The 23,915-nt window shown below is 41.3% G+C and overlaps 1 protein-coding gene across 39 annotated transcripts in view; it reads right to left on the bottom strand.

Annotated features, from left to right (window-relative positions):
* The window catches only part of CELF2 (CUGBP Elav-like family member 2), a 538,967-nt gene that overhangs the window by 310,618 nt on the left and 204,434 nt on the right, over window positions 1-23,915 (bottom strand). For 9 of the 39 annotated variants that reach the window (XM_015146432.3, XM_015146437.3, XM_028825966.2 and 6 more), the window contains exon 1: window positions 19,379-19,507. The exons of 8 other annotated variants lie outside the window; for them this stretch is intronic. In XM_015146432.3, coding sequence (XP_015001918.1) covers window positions 19,379-19,431 — 53 coding nt within the window. In that variant the 5' untranslated portion in view covers window positions 19,432-19,507. Of the gene's footprint in view, window positions 1-5,886; window positions 6,010-6,253; window positions 6,518-6,652; window positions 6,854-19,378; window positions 19,508-23,915 lie in introns of those variants that run through there. 22 more of the 39 variants (XM_077945725.1, XM_015146434.3, XM_028825965.2 and 19 more) reach the window with 7 other exon arrangements.

Here is a 23,915-nt window from a genome sequence, read left to right as displayed (position 1 = left end):
TGTAAGTGTGACAAAGCAGCTGTGGTGCTGGGGGGACTGGATTTCTGTGGTTATGACAGATAGCACCACACAGTCTCACTGAAGAGACAAACTTCTGGAACTTCTTCGTCATTATTATTATTAGAAGACGACGACGGAGTCTTGCTCTGCCGCCCACGCTGGAGTGTAATGCTGCGATCTCAGCTCACTGCAACCTCCACCTCCCAGGTTCAGGCGATTCTCCTCCCTCAGCCTCCCAAGTAAGTGGGACTACAGGCATGCGAAACCACAGCAAACTAATTTTTGTATTTTTAGTAGACACAGGTTTTGCCATGTTGGCCAGGCTGGTCTCGAACTCCTGACCTCAAGTGATCCGCTTGCCTCGGCCTCCCAAAGTGCTGGGATTACAGGCGTGAGCAACGGTGCCTGGCTGACTTCTTTAATTATTGAGATTTAAAATCAAAATATTATATGTAACTCCTACCTTTAAAGCACTATTACTATGAGAGGAATCCTGGTAAATTGGTCAACTACCTAGCTTACTCGTGGGCTGCTGATCTGGAAGACGCAGACTGTTTAAACGAAGAACTCTTCAGCACAGATTTCTTCATTTAAAACCCCACCTTAAGTAAAAGGCCACATAGCCTGATAGAAAAATACAGAATAATAAAGCCGACCTGATAGTTTAAATACAGCTTAAACTTAATTTACATAAATCTTTAGGAGGAAAAAAAATGGGTCTCATAATTTGCTGGTTAAATTGGCTCTGAGGCATTCATTCAAATGGAGTAAATAAAATGTAACCAAAATCTGAATTTGTACTCATACATCATTTTGAAAGCCACAGGATTACACACTTACTAGCATTACATTTTAAATTATCAGCTGATTTTAAACCATCACTCTTAGTATCTGAATATAACATACAATCTGTAGTTCATAAAAGAGACCGTTCATAAAACTCCAGGTTGGCACGGCAAATGCGTAAATCTCAAATACGCTCACAAGGCATTTCGGCCACATAACTGGAATTGTATTTCTATAAAAACAGTTGGAGTAATCACTTTCTGTCATGATTTAGAACAAATGGGGAGAGTGAAGCTGTTCAAAATCTCCCTCAATGTCTCCCCCTTTCTTTTAAAAGTCCTTTAGGAGGAGTCTAAAGCTCTCACTAAATGAAAAAGACATTCCCAGGAGGAGGAGGTGGTTTCCATCCCTTCACATCTGGATTCAGAGCATGAGGATATTGGATGGAACAATTACACGGTGATGATGCTAAAGGGGAATAATTATTTTACAATTACCTGAGAGCATCACATTTGCCGCTCTAATTAGTTTTTGCTTCCCACATAGGTTTTTCCCAGGAATGTGCAGCTCCATTTCTCTTAGGTTTAGCAAGAGATGCTTCTTAAGGAAAAATAAAAATACATTTTCTGCACTGCTACACAAGTAGCACACCACTGATACTGGCTTCATTATATGACTCGGCACCTCCCTGGTGGAGGAAACAAACAGGATGCATGAGAACTTGTAGGTGCTAATGAACTGGAAATCATTAGTAGTTTCCAAACCCTCTCTTCTGTGGTTCTATAAAACAAACATTACACGGACAAACATCTAACTCTTTGTGATGGCCTAATCTGAAAACAAAAAGCAAAAATGTGACCCTCCCCTGAAGAAACAAAATCTCCCAAACAGTAATATTCTAAAGTGGAAATAAGGACCTATTAAGTTTGGGTAAAGTGCAGCATTGAACATAAACAACATTGATGACTTATTAATTTTGCTCCTTGAATCATGTTGAAAATATAACATTTTCCATTTAAATGCAAATTAGATACGGAATGCTTATAGTATTGCTTAACATTTATGAGAGTTTGTTTTCATTTTTGTTGGTTTCTACAAAAAAATTCAACAATGACATCATATTCCTGTTATAATCTACATATAAGCCTCAACAATGATCGCTACCCTGATTTTTTTGCCCAAGAGCTGGGTCATATTGGGTGCCGGTTGTGTTACACTCAACTGTATCAGATCACTTTGCATGCCAAACATAACCTGTCTTTTTATGCTAAGTAAACGAGTGTTATAAAAGCAAGGAAGGGGTAAAGAAAAATGAAGTTTGGGGATTTCTGTAAAAAAGGAAAGGATATTGCAGTCTTTTACCAGAGGCCAAATATAGTGTTGTTATAGCTGTTAGGGGAGAAAAAAAAAAACAACACTGAGAGGTGGAAAACACTCTAAATGATCCCATGAAATCTTAATTACTAGGTTCATATCTAAAAATCCCATCACCTTTTTATCTTGTCTTTCAAGGGTCTTGTTTCCCCAGCTCACTGCATCTCATCAACAGATGCCAAAGTTATCTCAACCCAGCAAATTACAATTAAACAGCAAGATTTAACAATTAAAATAATACCTCTGCCCAGATCAAAGATAACATCAGTGTTCTAAAAAGCCAATGTGGGATGAATTCTTCGTCTCGGAAAGCCACTGATAATATGTGCTGTTAACTGAGCAATCTCAACTGAAAAAAATACTTTAAAAATTTTCCTTAAAGAACCATATGCAAAGCCTTTTCTGTAGACTTTTCTCATTTTAATTTCCTTTCATGAGCATCATGGTATCAGGTGATAAATGCCAGTCATCTCCGTATTATTTATAACTGTATTTTCTAAATAGACTTTAAATGCCCATGGAGAAGAAAAACAGAACCCCACTGCTTTTGATCTTCATCTTGCTGGAACCTTGTAAACCAAAAAGATTTTTAATTAAAATGTATTCTGCTTAGTTAATAGATATATGGAATAACCGAATTAGAATCAAATTAGAAAGTATAAAATGATGCTTCACATACATCAATCCTGATCAGGTGACATACTTATTTCTTATGTTCATTCTCACGTGGCACAGTTTTGATTTCGATAAAACGGTATGTTATATCCTTCAATTCAGTGTTGTTCTCTGCATCAACCCATGAATATGACACGCCACCCCACATGTGTTCGCTTACTTGAAAACCACGGCTTTGCCATTTACTGCCTATGTGGCAGGGGCAAGCAGGTCACCTCTTTAAGCCTCATCTGTAAAACGTGGGCAATGTCCACCCTGCAAATTAGAGACAGTGTGAATCAACTATCCTGGGGCACGGCAGGCACTCAACCAACAACTCACGTTTCCTTATTTTGCGGGGAGGCAGTAATTACTTCTTGGCCTAGTCACACTGCCCCTCTAACAGTTTCTTAATCTATAAAATGAGGTCTGACGAGATGGTCTCTAAAGCCCTTTTCAGCTTTAACAATGATGTCCTTAGAACCACCTTTCAGTTTAATTATACACTGATAGGTACTTTGCCAGTTATCCTAACTTGAAAGGACTTAACAAAAAGCTAGTTCATTAAGCTGATGAATTTACAATCAACATAAGTTTTCTCATTTTCAATAAGGTGACCTACCAACTGTAAAAAAAAATTAAGATTTATTTTTAATTTATTGGTAGACTCTTCTCAGTGTCTTATTCTAACACCTAATGCTTTTTAAGCTGTGTTTGTCAGTCTTTCTAACTGTAATTTCTCATTTCTGAGACATCATTTATTAGTTTATGTTTAAAAATTCAAGACCACTTACAAACCCTAAATGCATGTATATGGTAATTAAAAAGGCGAATCAAAGGAGGAAACACTCCCCCCCATCTTAATCAAAAACCGTCAGTTTAAAATCAAATTTTAAAAAAATCAGTGTCTGTTTTCATTATGCTGTGTTTCTAATATTGTAGATGATATTCTATAGTAACACAAAGACGATGAAACTTTAATAGCCACGATTATTTAAAATGTCCATTTCCATTTATAGTTTTGAAACTGAATGTTTAAAACCCTAAAACTTTTAAGCATATATTGCAGCAATTCTACACCACTACAGAGCCTTAAATGATCTGGGCTCTTTAAACAGTGGATAGCTCGTGGGGCCATCAAGCGTAATAATTCATCTCAAAAGCTATTTGTTCATCTGCCTTGAGGACTCAAACATATTACATCTTGCAAACTTATCTAATATATTCTTGTGGGAAAACGCCACTGAAAATATTCTACTGCTTTGGAAAAATCAACAGCAGAAAAGCCCCTATGCTTTAAGTTCCTTTTAGGAATAGGCCAATATCTAGCTGACTGCAATTTAGTCCAAATGGCAATATACCACACATGACAACCAGTCCCCAAAACAATAAATCCGCGTGGCTATCTTCTCAACTGTGTGAATACGGCAATAAAACTTATAACTTAGGCGGATTTCAGGCATTCTCAACTTGTCATATTCCCCCACACACACCTCTACCCCCAGATACAGTATCTAATGTGAGTTAATTATCAACGATATGTAAAAGCATGCTATAGTGTTCTCAGGGCTATGGAGACACACAATAGCTATTTTGGAAACAAATAATAAAACTATCATTTACAAATCCTCTTTTCTTCCTTTAGTTCAATTAAGCAACAGCTGACAAACGCTGAGAACAATTTGGGTTTGATTCCAAAGGCTATCATTTGGAAATAACTAACATTTGGAAGAGAAGTGAGGTAGAAGTCACGTTAGGAGAGACTCCATGGCTGAGGCACAAGGGCTCAGTCCAGAGCAAATCGCTTGAACAGGCCACATTCATCCACCAAATGAAAAAGATAAATTAAATTTTCATAATTCATAATTTAATTGACAAGAAACTGCATCTTTCTGAGGTCATTAACACTTTAAATTCATACAGAATTCATCAGCTTAGCTATATTATGGTCACTTAAGTAGTAGGTGACCATAAATTCAAAATCACGATTAGGCGAATTCTTCAGTTCAGCCTGGACCCTCTAGCCTCTAGAGGAGAAACCGCATAAAACTTTCACACTAGCTCATGTGCAAACATGTATTATGTGTCTATTTTTATAAATAGATAAAACAGATATCTATTTTACGATGGGGGACAGGAGAGAGGTCTCTTAAAACAAATGTCGTGGAAATGTTACTAATCATGATTCATATCTAGGAGAAAACTACCAAAAAGGAATATTGAAAAGATGAACCTGATCATGTATAAGCAAGTTAACACTCTTAATATTCACTCAAAAGACAATTTGCATAACAGATTCTATCATCCCCCTCCTCCGCTCTCCCCTCCCTTTTTTTTTTTTTTTTTTTTTTGGTTCTTGCAGCTCAAATAATTGGCTATTGCAGAGTTTCTCAAGAATCTCTTAACTCATAACACTTAACATGCTAGAAAAAGAATCTAGCATGGCAGGGGAAAGTTAGTTGCCAGGGAAATGGATCACAAAGCCTGGAATAACCTCAATACTGCAGAGTAGCATAAGGTGCCAGAAAGAATATGGATGTTAAGTCCTACAGTGGGTAGAACAGGAAACATTTTACATGCACTCTTACCATAGAAATCCTTTTTTCCCCCCACTAGATTAGATTAATTGCAGCTTAGATCCGCTATCCAATTTCTCGCCTGATCAGAGAGAATTTAAAATGTCTAAAAAGGACACAGACCTTTTGGTCCCGCTCTGGCAATCCTTTCTCTCTTTTTAGGTTTCCTTTTCCTAACATGCCTGAAATACAAATAGATCCTACTGACCTTCTCTGAGCTAATAAAAACTTTCCTATCAAGCCAGCTAAAAATTAGACATACTTTCCTTTCTTCAGGAATCCCAGCTCTCTACTTCTTCCAATAAACGCTCTACCCTAGTTTGACGACATGTAAAACAACCAGAATCACATTAATTATTAAATTACAGACTGCATATCAGACAAACCACGATTACGTAAAAATTACCTCTAATTTCTGCAATAAAGTACACCTGGCTAGTTTCAAGCTTTATAATTATCCCCCCGCCCTTCCTTGTCTCCGCTTCCCCTCTCCCACCTTAGGAAAGGATCTTTGCAAATATCAAGTCAGATGAGCGGGTAATTTGGTAAGAAAGCTCTTTCCCCGGGCCACGAGAGCTCCGTCAGCCCCGCATTTCAAATGACACGAGCGTGCACACTCGCACGCGCGCACCTCGCCCGGACCCCGTGCCCGCTTCGCCGGTCCCCGTCACGCCGCGCCCCGCTCAGTCCTCACCCGGACCCTACCCGGTCCGCGTCCGCCCCACCGGACCCCGGGACTCCGCGCCCGGCTCGCCGGTCCCCACTCGGACCCTGGGACCCCGCCCGGACCCCGGGACGTCGCGCCCCGCTCACCCCGCTCGCGGGTCCTCGCCCCGGTCCATGGACCCCGCCCGTTCACTCACCCCGCGGGGACCCGGGACGCCGCGCCCCGCTCACCCCGCTCGCGGATCCTCGCCCCGGCCCGTGGACCCCGCCCGTCCCCCACTCACCCCGCGGGGACCCGGGACGCCGCGCCCCGCCCGCTGGTCCTCACCCGGACTCGCGGACTCCGCCCGGTCTCCGGGACGCCGCGACCCGCTCGCCCCTCCGGCAAGCCCCGCGCCCCGCACCGCCGGCGCCGCTCGTCCGCACCCGCTCCCTCCTCCCGCGTCCCGCGCCGGCCTCCGAAGGCCGAGGGAGGCGGCGGCTCCGAAGCGGCCAAGTCGCGCCTGGGAGCCGCGGGCGCCGCCCGTCCCCTTCGCGCCGCCGACTCTGAGGGGAGGACGCCCGCTCGCCCGGCCTCGGGACGCGGCGCCACTCACATTCTGTCAGGAACGAGCAGGCGGCTCTCGACCATCATGTCCGGGAGGAAATCCAGCTTGAAGGCAGAAGTCATGTTCGCGGGCGCACGCGGCGGCGGCGGCGGGGGGCGGCTCTGCGCGCGTCCGAGCGGCCGCGGGCGGCGCGAGACGGGCAGGGACAGGTGCGCGCGGCCTCCCCCGGCGGCCGCCGAGCCGGCACTTGTCACATTCTCTCCTCGCGCTCCGCCAATCCCCTCCGAAATCCAGCGCCGGGGCGGCCGGCTGCCGAGCGCCAGGTGCGGCGGGCGGGGGCGGAGCTCGCGGGGCGCCCGCCGCCGCTTAACCCCTGCGGGCCCGCCGGCCCAGAGCGCGGCCCCGAACCCGGCCCCGCCCCGCGGGGACCCAGGGCGGGCCGCCGCCGCCGCGCTCACCGCCGGGGCACGGCCAGACTTCTCAGGGTCCCCCGGGCCCCCGAAGGCAAACCCGCTCCCCGCCTGGCTCTGCTCCCCCGCCCGGGGGTCCCTGGCAAGAGGCCGCCGTGGCCGCTCGCAGTAGGTTTAGGGCCACCCGGGCGCCAAAGCCCGCTCCACTTCCAGACCCGAGCCGCGCTCCCAGAGCCCAGCGGCGGGAGGCGAGCAGCCCGAGGGTTCGCTTCGATGCTCCTCGGTGTGGTGTGCCTGCCCGGGCAGGAACTAACGGCGATCACCGAAAGGGTATAGGAGGTTTCGGCGAAGTAAAGATCAGATATATGACCCAAGTGACATTTAGGGACTTATCGCAGTGCCCTAAGGAAGACAAACCTGCCTCTGCACGATGGCACTGCCTCTTCTGTCATCTTGCAAACACTAAGAAGTATAAGCGGCTGAAAATAAAGTCATAAATCACGTTTTCTACACAAACGATAAATCATGAATCTGCCATTTCCTAGTATTTAACACAATAATTAGAAACCAGCTGAGTGAATTCACGAGTGTTAGGTCTGTAATGTAAGGGCCATGAAGCTTAAATACCCACTTAAGATTTGTGACTGATTTACTAACAAGAATTGAGAAAAATGGCCAAACTCTTAGGAAAAAAACAGAGAAGCTGGCGAGTTTAATTTTTAAGTGATTTGCATAAATTCTGGAAAATTAATTCGTTTCTAAGGTGACATTCTAATTGATCGTTCTCATTGTTTAGTTGATTATTTGGGTAGCAAACTTTTCACAGTGTAGTCAGAAGTATGTAAGACTTCGTGGCGTATTTCACATTCTGAATCATCATAAATTGCATACGAAAAGTTTAGTTTACTTCTTAGGGAAACCATGACTTGATTTTGTAATGACATCTTCAACTTTAAGGGCAATGTATGTGTCTATACAGCTATATGCTATATACCTAGACAAACATGCATGCACACACACATTATGGTTTTGTTTGAAATACGTAATTTTCAGTCTTTGTTTTTCTAAAAATCAGAACCGTGCTAGGAAGCTGGGCTTTCTCCTCACAAATTATGCCTGAGGATACCATCACACAAACCAGAGGGTTAAACAATCAAGTCACAAGTAGTTAAATGTATCAGACATGACATAGAGAAAATATGATTTTAATTTTTTTCTCACCAGTTTCTTGTGTGATGACAGCTAACTATCTTTAGAGGTTATGAAGGCAAATGGATACTTACATACCAATTTTAAATCCAGGTTTGATGCATTGAGCAATATAAAGTATCAGACCTGGGATTTTCAATTAAGTCCACACGTGCTTATTGGACTTGGTTGCCTTCTTCAGCTGAACAATATATCTGGCTTTTGACCTTCGATTTCCAAGATCGTTAGATGTAGGGCTAAACTAACCTTAATTTTTTAAATACTACCTTACTGGAGGAACCAGGTCTAGGCTCCTAAGGAACTGAGAAATGGTCGCAATCGAGTGAATTCTTATGCTCCCAAAGGGCCAAACTTGACCTCAGACTACTAAGCTACATTTATTCCCCAGCTACTGTTCTGCCTTTGAAATTACAGGATTTTAGTTGGTCTTTCAATTATCTTAATAATTAGCTGGATAAATGAAGACAAACCTTGACAGTTCTTGGTTTTCCATATGTTATTTGCATAAATAATATATACATATATAATGAGCTGACTATATAAAAATTATTTTAAGAAAGGAGCAGAATTGGCCTCCAAAACGGAAGCAAAACACAACTGTATTAATCAAAATGAAAAACATTTTCTAATCAGCCATAGCATAAAGTTCCATATATATCTACATTCTATAAGGTAGAACATGTTTCATTAACATGTACGCTTCTGAAATACTTATTTTCTCTTTAATTGCATGTGAATTAGTTGGAAGAAGCTGTAAGGAAGCCCTCTTACTGACTTAAACCTTCTCAGCAGTTTGTTAAATTCTAGCCTCAAATCCCTTGAGGCAATAGTGGATTCAAAGCAGCTTTTAATCATACTATGAGGAGGGTGAAGTAGTATGTAAGTAGGTCATAGAGAGAGAATTCCAAGTGCATAGGTTACTGCCTTATTTAACTACTGTGTAACATAGTTTTCAAAGCACATTTGCTTTTGCAATTTAAAGATATAAGCAAAATCAGTGTCAAATATAAAAGAAAACTCATTCTACATGGGATATGGTGATGTGAACCGAGGAGAGCTTATGGGGTGTATCTGAGTTTAAATACTTTGGCTGCCAAATACATAAATAATGTAGTGATTGCATAGGCACTTGAGGTAGGTACCAGAGGGAAACAAAATACTCACATACATCACCCCCCCACCATAGGTTATTCACAACAGTCTTCCATTTGTAGCTTTCATTTCTAATATCGAGTCGGTTTCCATGATCACAGCACATACACAAAAGCCATTTGTAAAAATACAAATTTCAAAAGCTCTTGAGAAAACAAAACAAGAACACCCAACCAAATACCACCCGATGAAAAGCTTCAATTTCTCATTTCACTGCTTTGGTAGGAAGAAAAAAAAAAATCTAAAAACAACTCAACGGGGCCCCTTTTTTAATTTTCATGCAGTAACGAGCCATCAGGTATCATGTTTTGGCAGGTGGAGTTATTTGGCAGACAGCTCTATGGGGTCGCTGTTGAACGCTCAGGTTCAATGAAGCTATTTTATAGCCAAGGATCTTATTGACAGCAGTGGAGGGGACGACGCCATCAGCTGGCCCCACCTGTGGATGTGAACCAGTTGGTGACACCACCCTGTGTTGCCATCACTGGGGACCAGGCTGTCCTGAACAATGAAGTTTCCTCATAGTTTTAGCTGCATTGTAGAAAAACCTTGAGCTCTTCTCTCGCCCCATCCCCCTACCTTCCCTAATTGTCTCCTTTTTTTAATCAACTTGCTATTCATTTCCCAAACAAAAGGCAATTCAAGAATTGGAAGCACTTCAAGGGAAAGTTTCTGAATGACCTCATTTTATATGAGGCCTTCCCAGGCAAGGGAAAGCACTGTGCCGTTTCAGCTCCACTTCCCTCTTGGAACCTCATCTCATACAGAGTTTTGTCCACAGGTCATTGTCTGAACACTGAATTATCACTGGCATTTAAAAAAAAAAAAAAACTCAATAGAAACAGTGCTAATAAATGCATTTGTACACAGAGTACAAACTGCTTGAATTGGAATACAAACCCTTTTTCTGCCACCTCACTCAATGAATGAACCAGAATACAGTCCACTGACTAGAGATCTTTCAACATTTTTGTACAAAGTTGCTACTATAATTTAGGGACTGGTACTCGATATATCGTGACCCATGTTTATAACCCAATAGTTAATTTCCTGCTCCTGCAGACAACCCTGTATATCTTGTGACATTTCTATTTTTTATTATTCCTATACACAGCTTCCCATGGTAGCATCACTTAAAAGACAGTAGCTATCAGCCCTGCAACTACAGAACAAAGATGTACTAGCCTTGTTCAGTCAACTCAAAAAGCCACCTTTACTGAAGGATTTCTTTTTCCTTCTCATTTCTGGCTCGTCATGACAAACCAGGATGCAAAACATCTTTCCTCTATCACATTTGCAAATTCAAATTTTATTAGCATAGCTGTTTCAGTTAACAGCAACAGCAAAGAAACAAAAAACAAGTCTAGTGTGCTCACAGCCATTTGGAGCAAGCAGTACAGGCCCTGTGAGGGGATTTCCCATCATTGCCAGGCAATACATTTGAAATCCACATGAATTTTAAGTACCTGAGAGAGTATCTGACTTTGTGACCACATGTTTGTTCTTGGCTTACTGCAGTTTCATTAGCAACTTGCAAAAATAAACATTTTTTAAATGTGTTAACAAAAACCCCATACATATCCTTAAGTGATATATTGTAAGCCTAGCTCTTGTTGGTTCCACAATGATATCACTTAAACAATAAATATTTATATCGCCAATTATAAGTTTTAAATGATCACTTATTTTCCCTCTATCTTGATAACTTCTGGAACGGTGACATTATCACATTTCTAAGGCGATTTAAGTAAAAGTAAATGCCAATAAAGATGAAATCGTTATTAAGCTCATTTTACATTTTTTCAGGGAATAGTAAGTAGTCACCGTTGCTTGAGAATAGCTTCTACTGGTTTCTATTTATTTTTATTTTTTGCAATCTTGTGTTTTTCTGAAGCTGTTTTTCATAGAGCCAAAATACATCATAGTGAATTTATCTCCCTTGTGAAGGGACCTTCAAGCTGAAGACGGTTCCTTGGATACATACCTTCTCACTCGCAAAGGAGGGACCCCGCTAGCGTGTTCTGCAGCTTCCAATCCAAGGGAATGAAATGTCAGCACTGTGGATCTCTCGCACCCAGAGCCCAACCATCTCATCGCTTCCCTCTCTAACTTGCCCTTTCCTTTTTCTCCTTTCTCCATTGTACCAAGATTGCAGGCCCTTCCTTCCTTCCTTCCTTCCTTCCTTCCTTCCTTCCTTCCTTCCTTCCTTCCTTCCTTCCTTCCTTTCTTTTTTTTCTCTTTCTCCCTTTTCTCCTCCTCTCTCTCAAATGGGAGCCAGACAATGGCAGAAACTTCCTCTCCAGCTGCGTGTCTGAGAAGGTAGGTGGCTACCAAAGTGAAGAGAGGAGCCTTGGGTTGCTCGTCTGCCAGAGAAATCACGTTTGACTTGCCTTGACCAAGGCTGATTTCTGAACTAGGAACAGCTGTCTTCGCAGTGAGCCCTGGGATTCCTTTCCAGACGTTACCAGGAAGAGGAGGGGGGAGGATGGAAGACTGTCCACTGTGAAGGGAGTCAATAGGATGTGAAAATTGGGAAGGAGACGTCTGGGGAAGGGGTGGGGAGAAGAAAAAGATTTCCTTGTCTAGCACTGTGATTTGCACATGGCAGGCACTCAGAGAAAAAAAAAAAATCCTTTGAAGAAATGTCCCAGTGCCCTCTTGAAGATGCCGAGATTTGTCAAACTATACCAAGTGCCCTTATCTGGTGCCAGCCTGGCGGCAGGAACAAAATTTACACTTATCAGAATGAGGTTTTCATTCCTTCCCAGTCTGCCCCTCACCACCCCCACCCCGACAACATGTTTTCCCCAATTGGCCAGAAGTTCTTATCTTACTGTCACATGGTGTTAAATTTTAGAAAAAGGAGAAATTACCGCTTGACAAACTACAACAGCTGAACAGCAACAGCTGGGAGGACACAGTTGCGGGCGTAACATTCGGTCCCAGAGAAGGCAGCAACAGGTGGGGTGAAAGGAAGAGAAATGGACGTGGTAAGCTTGAGGGTGGGGTTGTCTGAGACGGATCTTGGCAGGAATCAAATTCTCCACTTCAGAGGGAATCTCTCTGGGCATGACAGCCCCATGTGCCTGAATGTCTGTCCTTTTTCTGAACAAATACATCTTGAAAAAAGAGTGAGGATTAAGAGACTCAAAGCTTTGGTTTCTGTTAAAATGAAGCACATGAATCTACTTGACTCACTATGGTAACTGATCCCTCCCTAAGAGCTCGTGGTCACTGGGATGAGAAGATATCTGATCCAGTACATGCAGATCAGAATTTTCAGGGCAAGCCCTACTTTCAGACTGAGGAAGACATGGTGAGGCTTAAGAACCAGACCTGTTGGATTCAGCATTTCATTCTGTCAAAGAGTTGACTGACACCGGGAATGAGTCATTTAATTTTCTGATTCATCAGCTAGACCTTTCTCTTAAATGTGGCCATTCCGTACTTCCTAATAGAGATGAATGGCTGAAAAATCAAAGCCTACCGTGATCCTCAGATAAGAAGCACAATGTGTTAACCTAATTATCACTACAGCAATTATATAACCAAGCTATTAAAGTGACATGTAGGTTGAAAATACATTAAGGTTTTGAGCACAGGAAATTTATTTTTTTCCTATAATATGGTTCAAATCTCCAGCCATTTTTAGCCAAGGATAGAGGTTTTTGAAAATCCCAAATGACTTTCTATTTAACTTTACTTTTGATGCTAATTCCCATGAAGTCCATTAGGGGAATTTTTTTTCTTTCTCTTAAAAGAACTACCCAAAACCTTCAGGCAAAAGTGGTATGGCTATCTAGTCAAGCTGAGTGGAGTATGTTCTATCTTGTCCTTCCACTATCGCTGTATACAAAGTGTCATGTGACCTAATCACTTCACCTCTCAATTTCCTCTGTATATGAATAGCTACATATTTGCCCCGTTTCATAGGAATAGGGCACGTAAGAGAAGAGGAGAGATGTAAATGACTTTAGGGTCTGAGGAAGAAAGGGGATGAAGCTAAGGATTGTATTTTGCTGTCTTTCATAATAAAAATGAATTCAGGGTGTCCTAATGACATCTTCCCTCTCCCCCTCACCCACCTCCATCTGCCCATCTTTCAGGGCCCAACTCAACTCCCCTGTCTCTGCGTTGCGCCACTTGATCCCTCCTCATCCACTGTCTACTCTTTCTTCCATGACTGTTGTGAGCTCCTTGAGGCCCCAGACGATGTCTTTCATTGAGCACTCCATGTATGTTTATTGCTTGATTGGTTTTCATGGCAGTGTGACCTATTTTGGTCCCCTAGATGCATAAAAATTCACTTTTTAATTTCATAATGCTTTAAAATTGTCTATTGTTCCTTCTGACATCTGTTCCCATTACACAGATTCAAGCCCAAGAGAAGTGAGGCATGGGATGCTTTAATTCAAAGACCTCCTCAATTGTAAGGTGAACAAATGAGGGTATAGAAGAGAGAGTTGTTAGAATCTACATTGCTACTTTCAAAAATGTTTCCTTCCTTACTTGCTAGATGCTTTCTGCATTAGCACCATGCTCCATTTCTTCAGTCCTATGCCATTCCCAAAGCTGGCACTGGAAGGTAAGTTTAAAAGAGCTGTAATTTAGGAAGGGCTGAGCAGCTGAAACTATAAACAGTGACCAGGGATTTGACCTCAGATCCTACGTGACGGTTCCTCGCTGAATTGTATAACTTCCCCACTAGTTAAAGCCAGGAGACACAAATCAACGTCTGTGCAGTGGAACCACAGCACGAGAGAAAGAAATGTCTTTAAAATGTCAACTATTAAATAGTTATACTGTCAAGGTGGCTCATGTGAGGTGTTTGGCTGAATACAGAGTCACAGTTCCTCCCACTGTGTCTACAGGCCTGTTACTTTACCTCTCTCTCGGGCTCAGTTTTTCCATCTTTGAAATGGGAATAACAACTACCGTTAACTCTTGTATATCTGAGGATTGAATTGTACAAGATAAAAGTAACCAGTTAGTGTAGTGCTAGGTATACAGTAGATTGTTAATAAATTTCATTTTTACTCCTTATTTCTATTATAACACCCCCACCCCTATCTTTGTTAAAACCTACAATGGGCAGTTGGAAAAGAAGAGAGAAGGCCAGTCCTGACTTGATTGTTCTTTTAGTACTGAGGTTTTCACTGATACTTCTAAGGCCTGTAGCCAGACCCAGAGGGAAGAGGGAAGTTATCGTTTCTGGAGAGCAGGCACCAAACATCCTGAGGCTTGGAATGAGGTCTCCATTCCTTTTTATCAAATCAGTTTTCAAAAACAAGGTCAACATGAGTTTTCATTTACAGGCATCGCCGAATGAGCAGGTCAGCCTTCTCATCGAGCCCAGAGGAGAGCTGGACTCTCAGCCCAGGTTGTTCACAAAGCAAGGCATGAGCAACATCGCAGGGCCTGTTGTCCTGGTGGGACTGAGATGGAGAGCCCTACCGGAAGGATGAAAAGCAACTCATCAATTTCCACATAAAGGCACAACTGTGCCCAAGTTAGTCAGTTCACAGACCTGCTAGAAGCCCGTGATGCTGCCAGTAAGCTTCAACACAGAGTTTTCTACTGATTGCAGCTGCAGGCCTTCTGAAGAAGGGGATGAAAACAGCCATGCATATTGAAGGTGTATCAGCATCATAACTTGAAACCTCAAGCTTTTCCTTTCCATAACAACCAACTTTGTGGAACTAAATAGTCTTGCAGGGAAACTCTAGTTTTTATCTTTTTCTGAGGGCATGCTGCCAGTCCTGCTCCCTAAACTCTAGTGATGCATCATGATCCTAAACAGCCAATCATGGGCGGGTCAACCTGGAATGGGCTAAAGTAGCAGGAGTTCAATCTGCCCGTGTAATACATGTCACTCAGGGCTGGAGTCACCCTCTCTCCACAGATGCCATTTCCTATTAACTTTGATGGTCTTGACATACAAGAAAATGTGCTGGATCGGTCACACAGAAGAAAGCTGTGTGTGGGGGGGGCGGGGAGATAAACACACCTGTACATGATAATTGCTGACGACATTCCATGAAGCAGAACGGTGTGTTTGGGAACAAAGTGTACCTCATCGAAAATCAGGGTTAACCAGCAACATCTCTGAGTTGAATGGAGGGTCCGACACACACACACACACACACACAACTTCCATCTTAGTCCGATCTCTATGAATTGGTGCCATTTAATCAGAAAGGTGCTTCAGCTCTAGGACACTTCATTTCAATTCTGAATGGGCTACAACATTAAAACCTCATGCATCCTGTCCCTCCTTGGACACTCTCTTTCCAATGTCAGCCAAGTCAAATGCTACGAATTTTAATCCTCTCCAAACCACTGCCTCGTCTTTCCTACCGAACAAAAGTCACTGTTAGTTCAGAAAAAGACTCCTATATCCAGTAACAATTACAGAAGCATTCAATAGTTTTATGAATCAGGAATGCTCCCCACCCCAGATTCCCCAGGAATTATCAAAATATGCAAAGAAATTCAGTGAAGGCTAATAAAGGTGACCCGAAAAGGCATTATTGCCACTGAATGGACTTGTGATCCTTACTGTTCCAGGAAGTACAGATCAATGCCATGAAGAAGATGATGCCACAAAACAGACTGCATTCTGTTAACGACTGTTACAGAAATCTCTATACAAAGAAATCGAAGTGGGTATTTCTAATACCCACTAATTACTCACTACCATGATGACAAAATCAAGGTATGCTTTTCGTCTATGAATTTGGACACCTTAAATACAGAATGATCATCCCCACGTAACACTCTTCCTTGTGCATTTTACTTTCCATCAACCTGTGTGTTTCCATGGCTGTGCTCAATGAACTTTTTATCAGCCACGTTTTCACCTAATTAACCCCCCTGATTACAATAATTAGTATTGATTCACTCTTTGAATGACTTCCTCGGTCGTCTAGCACAATCTGCATTTGCTACAAAGTTCTAGATATGAATATTAATCAAATGCTCGCATTTGTTTTTCAGCCCCAAAAGGAGATTTTTGCAACTGTATACCCTCTTATTTTTAAAAAAGCAAAACTGTCGGGTTTCATTTTAACAAATCAAGGAATATTCATACACAGGGGTTAGAGATCTCAGTACACATCTATATGAATATTCCCAAAGCTCAGGGCAGAAGGGCTTAGGGTGCAATATTTACTTTCTATGAAAAAAAGTCATTTTCCCAGTTCGAATCTTTTGCTATTCATTTTTCTGCATGTCTGGGCTTAGAATTAAATTTTCCTTCAACATTTGTTGAAGTCACTACCTTGGGGAATTATTACATGTAGAGGCTTATGGAAGGATACAGATTACGTATCGTGTTCCTGTTGTGGAAATAGATGTAGACAAGTTTGCCAGCTTCGGGCAACCTCACACCATCCCCATCAGGTGAAAGGAAAAGGCATACGTATGTCGGATGCTGGAATGGGGGCAGCCTCCAAATTCTGGGAGCTGGTAATAATCCAGCCACCGGAAAAGCAAACAAAGTGAGAAGAGAGTTCCCTCATTCCTGGACCTAACTGTGACTACCCAGGAATTACAGTGACTAGATCACAGACAAATAATTGGTAATTTAGTCAAAAATTCAACGTGGGGGTTTCCAAGTCGTTTCTTTAAGCAGGCCACGGACAAGCAGCTAGGGAGCACAGAAGGCTACTCTCCTCCCAACCCACACAAAATTGACTTGCAACCTTTGTTTTGGATTAAACATTTCCCATGGAAGCAGAATCTGAGTGTGCCGGAAACAGTGTGCCAGCTTCAGATATAAAGCTTCACCAATTACCTTTTATGAGCTCTTCTTGAAAGCAGTTATTGGTATACCTGATGGAATGAGCAGTTCGAATCTCATTGCAAGTAAGACAACATCACAAGCATGCATTTAAAATCCACTCTATTCACAACCGATAACTTAAAAAATATTATGCTGCACATATGCTTTGAGTGTCCCCACTCTGAAAATATTGTCCATAGAAAAATCTCTACTTCAGAAGGCAATTCTATTTATCCGGTAACATTTATTTTAATAATTCTGTATTAAAATTTTTTAAAACATTTCAACTTAAATTGAAAAGATTGAAATTCATGTCCAAATTCTAAAAAATAGCTCGTTTCATAACTGTTTTCCTAAGTAATACATCTTGTTTCTTATTGACTGAGAACATCACTAATTTAAACCAAAATATAATCCAATAGGGAATATTTACAACTAAACTTTTAAAAATTACCCTTTAAAATGATTTCCCTTCTGTTTTTTAAAATGAGGTCCTTAAACTCTCTCTATAAATGTACTAATATATTCTGATATATTGCTGTGGCACAAACAACTAATTAAGCAACACATTAGAATGTTAGATAAGATATATTCTTCACAGAAGTCAACTTTAGTAAAATGATTTTCATGTAAATCAATTATAATTCACTACTGTAGGGTCAATTCTTTTATTTCTTATGTGGCAATATAAGTGGTTTCATTATTTGAGAAGTTTGAAACAGATTTTTCCATTTTCTCTGTCGAAAGCTTCACTGTTCTTACCTTAGAAACCAATGCTTATCTGGTAAAATGAAAGATATTTGAAGATGTGAGAAATGTTTGCCCTGCATAGAAAGGCATTTTATGAGGACATAAGCATAAATCAAAAATCAATATATTCCACAGAGACCTTGAACTTCACAACTTAATAGGCTATGTAATAATAGTTTGTGACCAAAATTGTAAGGGCAAAAGTTCTCACTTGTCCTTGAATTTCTAAATTGTTTATGTACATAGATGCCAAAGGGAGAAGCAGAGACTAAAAACTGTAATTTACATAAACATCAAAAATATTCCTCTTAACTCTTTTTCATGCTATGTTTCATAAGTTCACCAAATGAGCAAATTAAAAATCCCCAAGCTTTAAATACCATAGAGGCAGGTCTGATCACAAGGCGTTTGCCAGACTGATAATGGTATTACAAGCATTCTCAATCAATAAGTTTTCTTTCAGTAGTTAACAGAGAGGTAAGCAATAAATCTCTAACTTAATCCAACCAACATAGCGGCAGAATGCAAAAAGCTCTATGAACGGTAGATACTAAATTTTTTAAAAGCACAAAACCACAAACAAGCAGTTGCAAAAGCTCTTCATTCTGATAGTCTATACAAACAAGATTATAGGAGATAAAAAGAGTGTTGAAAAAGAAAAAAATAAAGCCCCAGACATGCATTAAGCTAGTTTGACAGCTCCATTGTTCAACCGGTCCCATTGTCAGACCCAAAGATGTATTCAGTGCTACAATGTCTGCTAGCAAATAAACAAAAGACTACATTTTTCAAAGCAGGACGCCAATTCTATCATAATTCTCCCTCTGCTTCCCAAAAGGTCAGTGGTGCCTCCTTCCTGGTATGTGATAGAACCCCCAACACAGAGGCAGGAAACAAATATTTGCTTTCAATACATGGGGACCCAGGACGCCATGCATGAAGGAGGTCTCCAAACGGGTACACATTTTGGCAAACAGGATAAAGTGATCCAAACCTGGTAACACACGAGGACTATTTAGGTAGGCTAAGTCCAGATTAGAGCAGTATTTGGAACGCAAGTCTAATATGGAGTCTCCTCAGCTCCTTTTTCGGTGATTATTCCATGCAGAGTGCATAAAAATGAAAGAGGCTTAGACATTGCAAAGGAAAAGATGAACCAAGAGCCAGATTCAGAGCCCTTAAAATTATCCACTGGCCACTCACAAATAGCAGTGAGCAAATACATGATATGCTTTCAAAAGGCAACTAGTACAAATAGAACTCACGGCAGTCCTCCGCCTTTCTCTCGCTGGCTCTCTCTTTCTCCCAATCTCTGGGTCTCGATTTCATCTCCCTCTCTCTCTTTAGATTCTTTTTCCCCCCTTCTCTTCTAAGGTAAGGAAGCTACTTGATTCAGAGCATAATTAGTGTCTCAGCCAGCTCTAGAAACTAGAAAAGCGTGCATTAAAAACAAAGGACACAACAACATACCTTAAAAGCAGCTCTTCATTTCTCATAGTAACAGCGGATTTGGGACAGCGCATGCTTCTATACTGATAGTCTCAACAAAAGCCAGTTCAGAAGTACGCTCAAACATCAATGCCACAGTCGCTGCTCACTAACGCGCCCTCTCCTCCCTCTCTCTCTCTCTCTCTCCCTCTCTCTCTCTCTCTCTCTCTCTCTCTTCCCACTCTCTTCCCTAGTCAAATGCTGAATAGTAGAGCAAAGGGGCTCCTGCCGATTCACTAAGTAGAAATAATCCTCTCTGACAAGTTATGTTGTCTATGCATATTATTACACTAATACACTCTGCTGCCTATAGGGGTCTTGTCTGCATTCACTCAAGCCTGGCTGGTGTTAGTTCTCCTAGTTACCATCTTTAAAAATTGGAAAACAAAAACAAAAACAAAAACAAAAATACCAAGGAACTCATTTACCTTTTTCTTATACATTTAATAGCAAAATCAATTTCCCAGTTGCCTTCTGCTATCAAAACTACAAGCAAGCATCGCAGATGACTAACCACAGATTGGGACGGGTCAGTGTGCTAAAAAGGATTTTTGCCTCTCTTTTCTGGGACACTGCATTCACAGTTGGATTCATCTGCTCCTCTTGTCTTGTCCTCAGGAAGAGTGACAAGGTTAAGACCCTTAGCCCCACCCTGGGTCATAGATGCATAGGATAGAGATCGAGGATTTGGAAATATTTTAACTCCGTGCACACCAGGGTTCTCATAAATCAGAGCGTCATTCACCTGGAGGAGGGTATCTAAAGAAGGCAGGCGATGCAAAGATTGTTTGGTGGCACTGGAGTCCTCATCAACACAGGAGCATCATCTGCAAAAGACCAATGAGTTGCTCTTTTCTAAAATAAGAAAAATCTGCTTCCCTACCAGGCTTCGCATGTACAGTTAACCAGGGAAATACACATTGTACTTCTGTTTATTGGAATTAGAAAAATTCTATGCAGATTAGCCAAGTAAAATAACAAGTTAAACACATACACACACACACAGGAAAGAAGAGATGCTAAGGACTGAGCAATCCGTCATCAAAAGTGCAAGCTAAGGCAGCGTTCCAGGAGGTGTGTGCTGACCTGAAGCCAAGAATGCACTCAGCTTGGATGGAACAACATAGAACAGCCTCAAACAGACGTGGGTCACTGAATCCTGGTCCCACTCCCATTCTCCATCAGTACCAACATGCACCTCAGTATAATCTGGACTCCAAGCATCGGTGGGGAGAATAACAGAGGAGGAAAGGAATGGTGGACTCTGTTCCCCACCTATTTGAAGATCTGGAACACACTCCAATTTCTTGCTAGGTCTCTGACCTCTGAACTTGGTCTTGATCCACAGCTAGAAAAATGAACATGTTCTCTGGGCAGGGGGAGATGAAGGTTTTTAAATCTCCACTGCACAGCAATCTTGCATGATGTATCGGCTGGACTATGGCAAGTAAGAGAAGGATAGCACTCACCATCCCTATTTCTAGAGGGCAACAAGAAGGCGTGATGAGTCACTTGACAAAAATCAGATCATGAAATGAGAGCCTTGTCCCTAAAACAACCCCATTTTTTTGGTACATATTCTTGCTTCATTCTAACATATGAAAGTTACAGTGAATATATAAAAAATGAACAACCTTGCCAGCGAATGATATCATATAAAATCTAAGATGTTCTTTTGAAGTAAGAAAAGCATCATGTAAATGAGCCTGGAACCAGAGAGATCTTAGGGAGAAAGAGTTTGAGCCCATTCGCCTTGTGACTTGTGCTCGGCGCTGGGGCAGAAGTGTCTTCTCCCCTCTGTGGCTCTCTTTACTCCAGCGGTTAAATGGGGGCAACAAATGCTAATTTATTTTAAAGCATGTGAAGAGCCTGTAGTGAAACTGGGTGTCCAAATATTAATAAAAGTGGGATAACTGGACTGATACCAGCCACGGGTTTTGTCCATTAGAGAAAAATAAAAATACACTGCTCAGACACGAAGCCCTTCTCTGCATATTTCCATACAGTTTCTAATCGGGGCTAAACTATGAGGCAAGCACTAACACACAACAGTAATGCAGTGGCTTATCCAAAGGTAAATTCTTAGCATTGGAAGCCCATGTTGTAATATATGGGGCTGTTCCTACAGTGAAATAAATTGTGGATCCATGGTAGTAAGGACTGGAACTGCACCAAGCCATTAAATATTTTGTACTCTCTCCACTTCCTTTTTAGTCTACGGATGTAAATAATGAGAATGCTATTGAGGTGGAGTTGAGTACCTGTCTAAATGCCACTAAGATGACAGATTGAGGGCTTTACATCCACCATGTGCTAAACCTGGGTTATAAAGATGAGTAAATAGGAAGAAAGGATGTGGTTTATACCATATACATAGTGTATAGTAAGTCTTTGGCCTTCCCAACTCCACATTAAATTAATCTTTGCACTTCGTAACGCACCCAATAGAATATTTTTCCCTTATCTGGTAATTAATACATATTTGTTAAATAAAGGAATGAATTTATTTTTAACCACTGGAAATGTGAGAACTATTTTATTTTCAAAAAAATTTTAAATGCCATTTCTTTAACAAATATGTGAAAAAAATTAACCTCGATATTTTGTAATCTAATTCAGGCACTGGTCAGCATAGATGACTACACTGAGATATTCCTTTCATGCTATTATGTTTTACATTTCAAGACCTTTTCACATTTAGCAATTCATTTAATCCCCACGACAACATAGTGGGCAGGCAGAGCTGGTTCCTTAACCCCCTTAGCTGCAGAAATTCAAGTGTAGGAAGTGACTGGAGTGACTTACCCAGAGAAGATGCAATAATGACAGAGCTTAGGAGCTCATTCTACCAACTGCTGGGCCTGCGCCTTTCTAGGGCACCACACGCAACTTAGTGCCCCCACTGTGCACAGAGATCCAAATATACACCCCAGCAAAGCAGAGTTTTTAGGGAGTGCTTAGTGTAATGAATCTTACACTTCCCTAATGTGATAGTAATAACCTTAGAGGATAGTGATACGGTTTGGCTTTGTGTCCTCACCCAAATTTCCTCTTGAATTGTAGCTCCCAAAATTCCCACGTGTTGTAGGAGGGTCCCGGTGGGAGATAGCTGAATCATGCGGGCAGTTTCCTCCATACTGTTCTCGTGGTAGTGAATAAGTCTTATGGGATCTGTTGGTTTTATAAGGGCATTCCTCTTTCACTTGGCTCTCATTTTCTCTCTTGCCTGTTGCCATGTAAGATGTGACTTTCGTCTTCCGCCATGATTGTGAGTCCTGCCCAGCCATGTGGCACTGTGAGTCCATTAAACCTCTTTTTCTTTATAAATTCCCCAGTCTTGGGTATGTCTTTATCAGCAGTGTGAAAACGGACTAATACAGATAGATAGTAAATTAATGAAAAATTGCATAAGAGGTTCTGACTTGGATACTAGTATCAAAGCAATTCCTTTCAAACTTTACTCCAAATGAAGGTTGAGTTGAGCCTAGACAGACGAACAACTTTTGGGGGAAAATTATTCATATTTTTTGAGATCATCTGCAGTAGAAGCCAATTTTTAACAATCCTGATTATTACTATATTTGGCTGGTAGGGAATTTTTTTTTCAAAAAGAAAAAAAAGCAGTAATTAACAAAGAACAACAATAAGAAAATCTTAGATTGTTCTCATGCCCTCTATATCCAAAAAGATGTTTTTGCTATATAAATTACATTTTTAGCTAATAATGCAAACTTGATGAAGAAAAAAACTAGAAAAGTACTGCAATGTGAGAATATTGGCAGTGAGCTAAGAATCAGCCAGCTTCTTGGCCTTTCCAGATTTGAGCTTTCTAAAAAATTTTAAAAGGTGAAATTATAGGTGCATTTATTTCTGTTATAGGTAATTTCCAGAAGAAAGAGGTAAATTTCCAGATACAACTTAATGACTCTAAGTTTTTTCTGCTTTCTGTGCCTTCTCTTTGCATTTTGGCATTTACATTGCAAAAGTAATAGAAAGTATCATTTCAATGGAAGTGTTAATATGAAATATGCTAGAGCCTGACAGAACAGATTCCCTCTTTGATAAGAATGGGACAGCACACAAATCTAGCCTGCCTCTCAGATCCTAAAAGAACAATCCAGGAATGTGGAGGCACCGAGGACATTAAATCTATTTAGCTGCTAGTTTCAGATACTGAGAACTGCCAAGTTTAATTAAGAAACGTCCCATATTGCTCTGGAAGATGGAAAGAATACATAGAAAATTTGTTAAGTAAATATGAAGCCATGATCAAGGTCTAAAAGAAATGGATTTTCAGTGTACCAAGTGTGTGATACATAGTAGGAGCTCAGTGAAGTTGATAAATACACATGCAGATGGATGAACGTTCTTCCATTCCGCTGATGTCACACTGAAGACACAAAGCTACTCTGACCCCAATTTATCAACTTCAGAAGAAGGGTCTTTCTCTATGGGTGCAATAGAGGCAAAGTGGTGACATCTGCAAATAGTGGGGGAGCCCAGAGCAGTACTGGGGACA

Source organism: Macaca mulatta, chromosome 9, assembly GCF_049350105.2.
Source record: "Macaca mulatta isolate MMU2019108-1 chromosome 9, T2T-MMU8v2.0, whole genome shotgun sequence".
NCBI classification, from domain to species: domain Eukaryota; kingdom Metazoa; phylum Chordata; class Mammalia; order Primates; family Cercopithecidae; genus Macaca; species Macaca mulatta.
The sequence above is the reverse complement of the archived record's forward strand: the minus strand, read 5'-3'. Positions and strand labels throughout refer to the sequence as shown.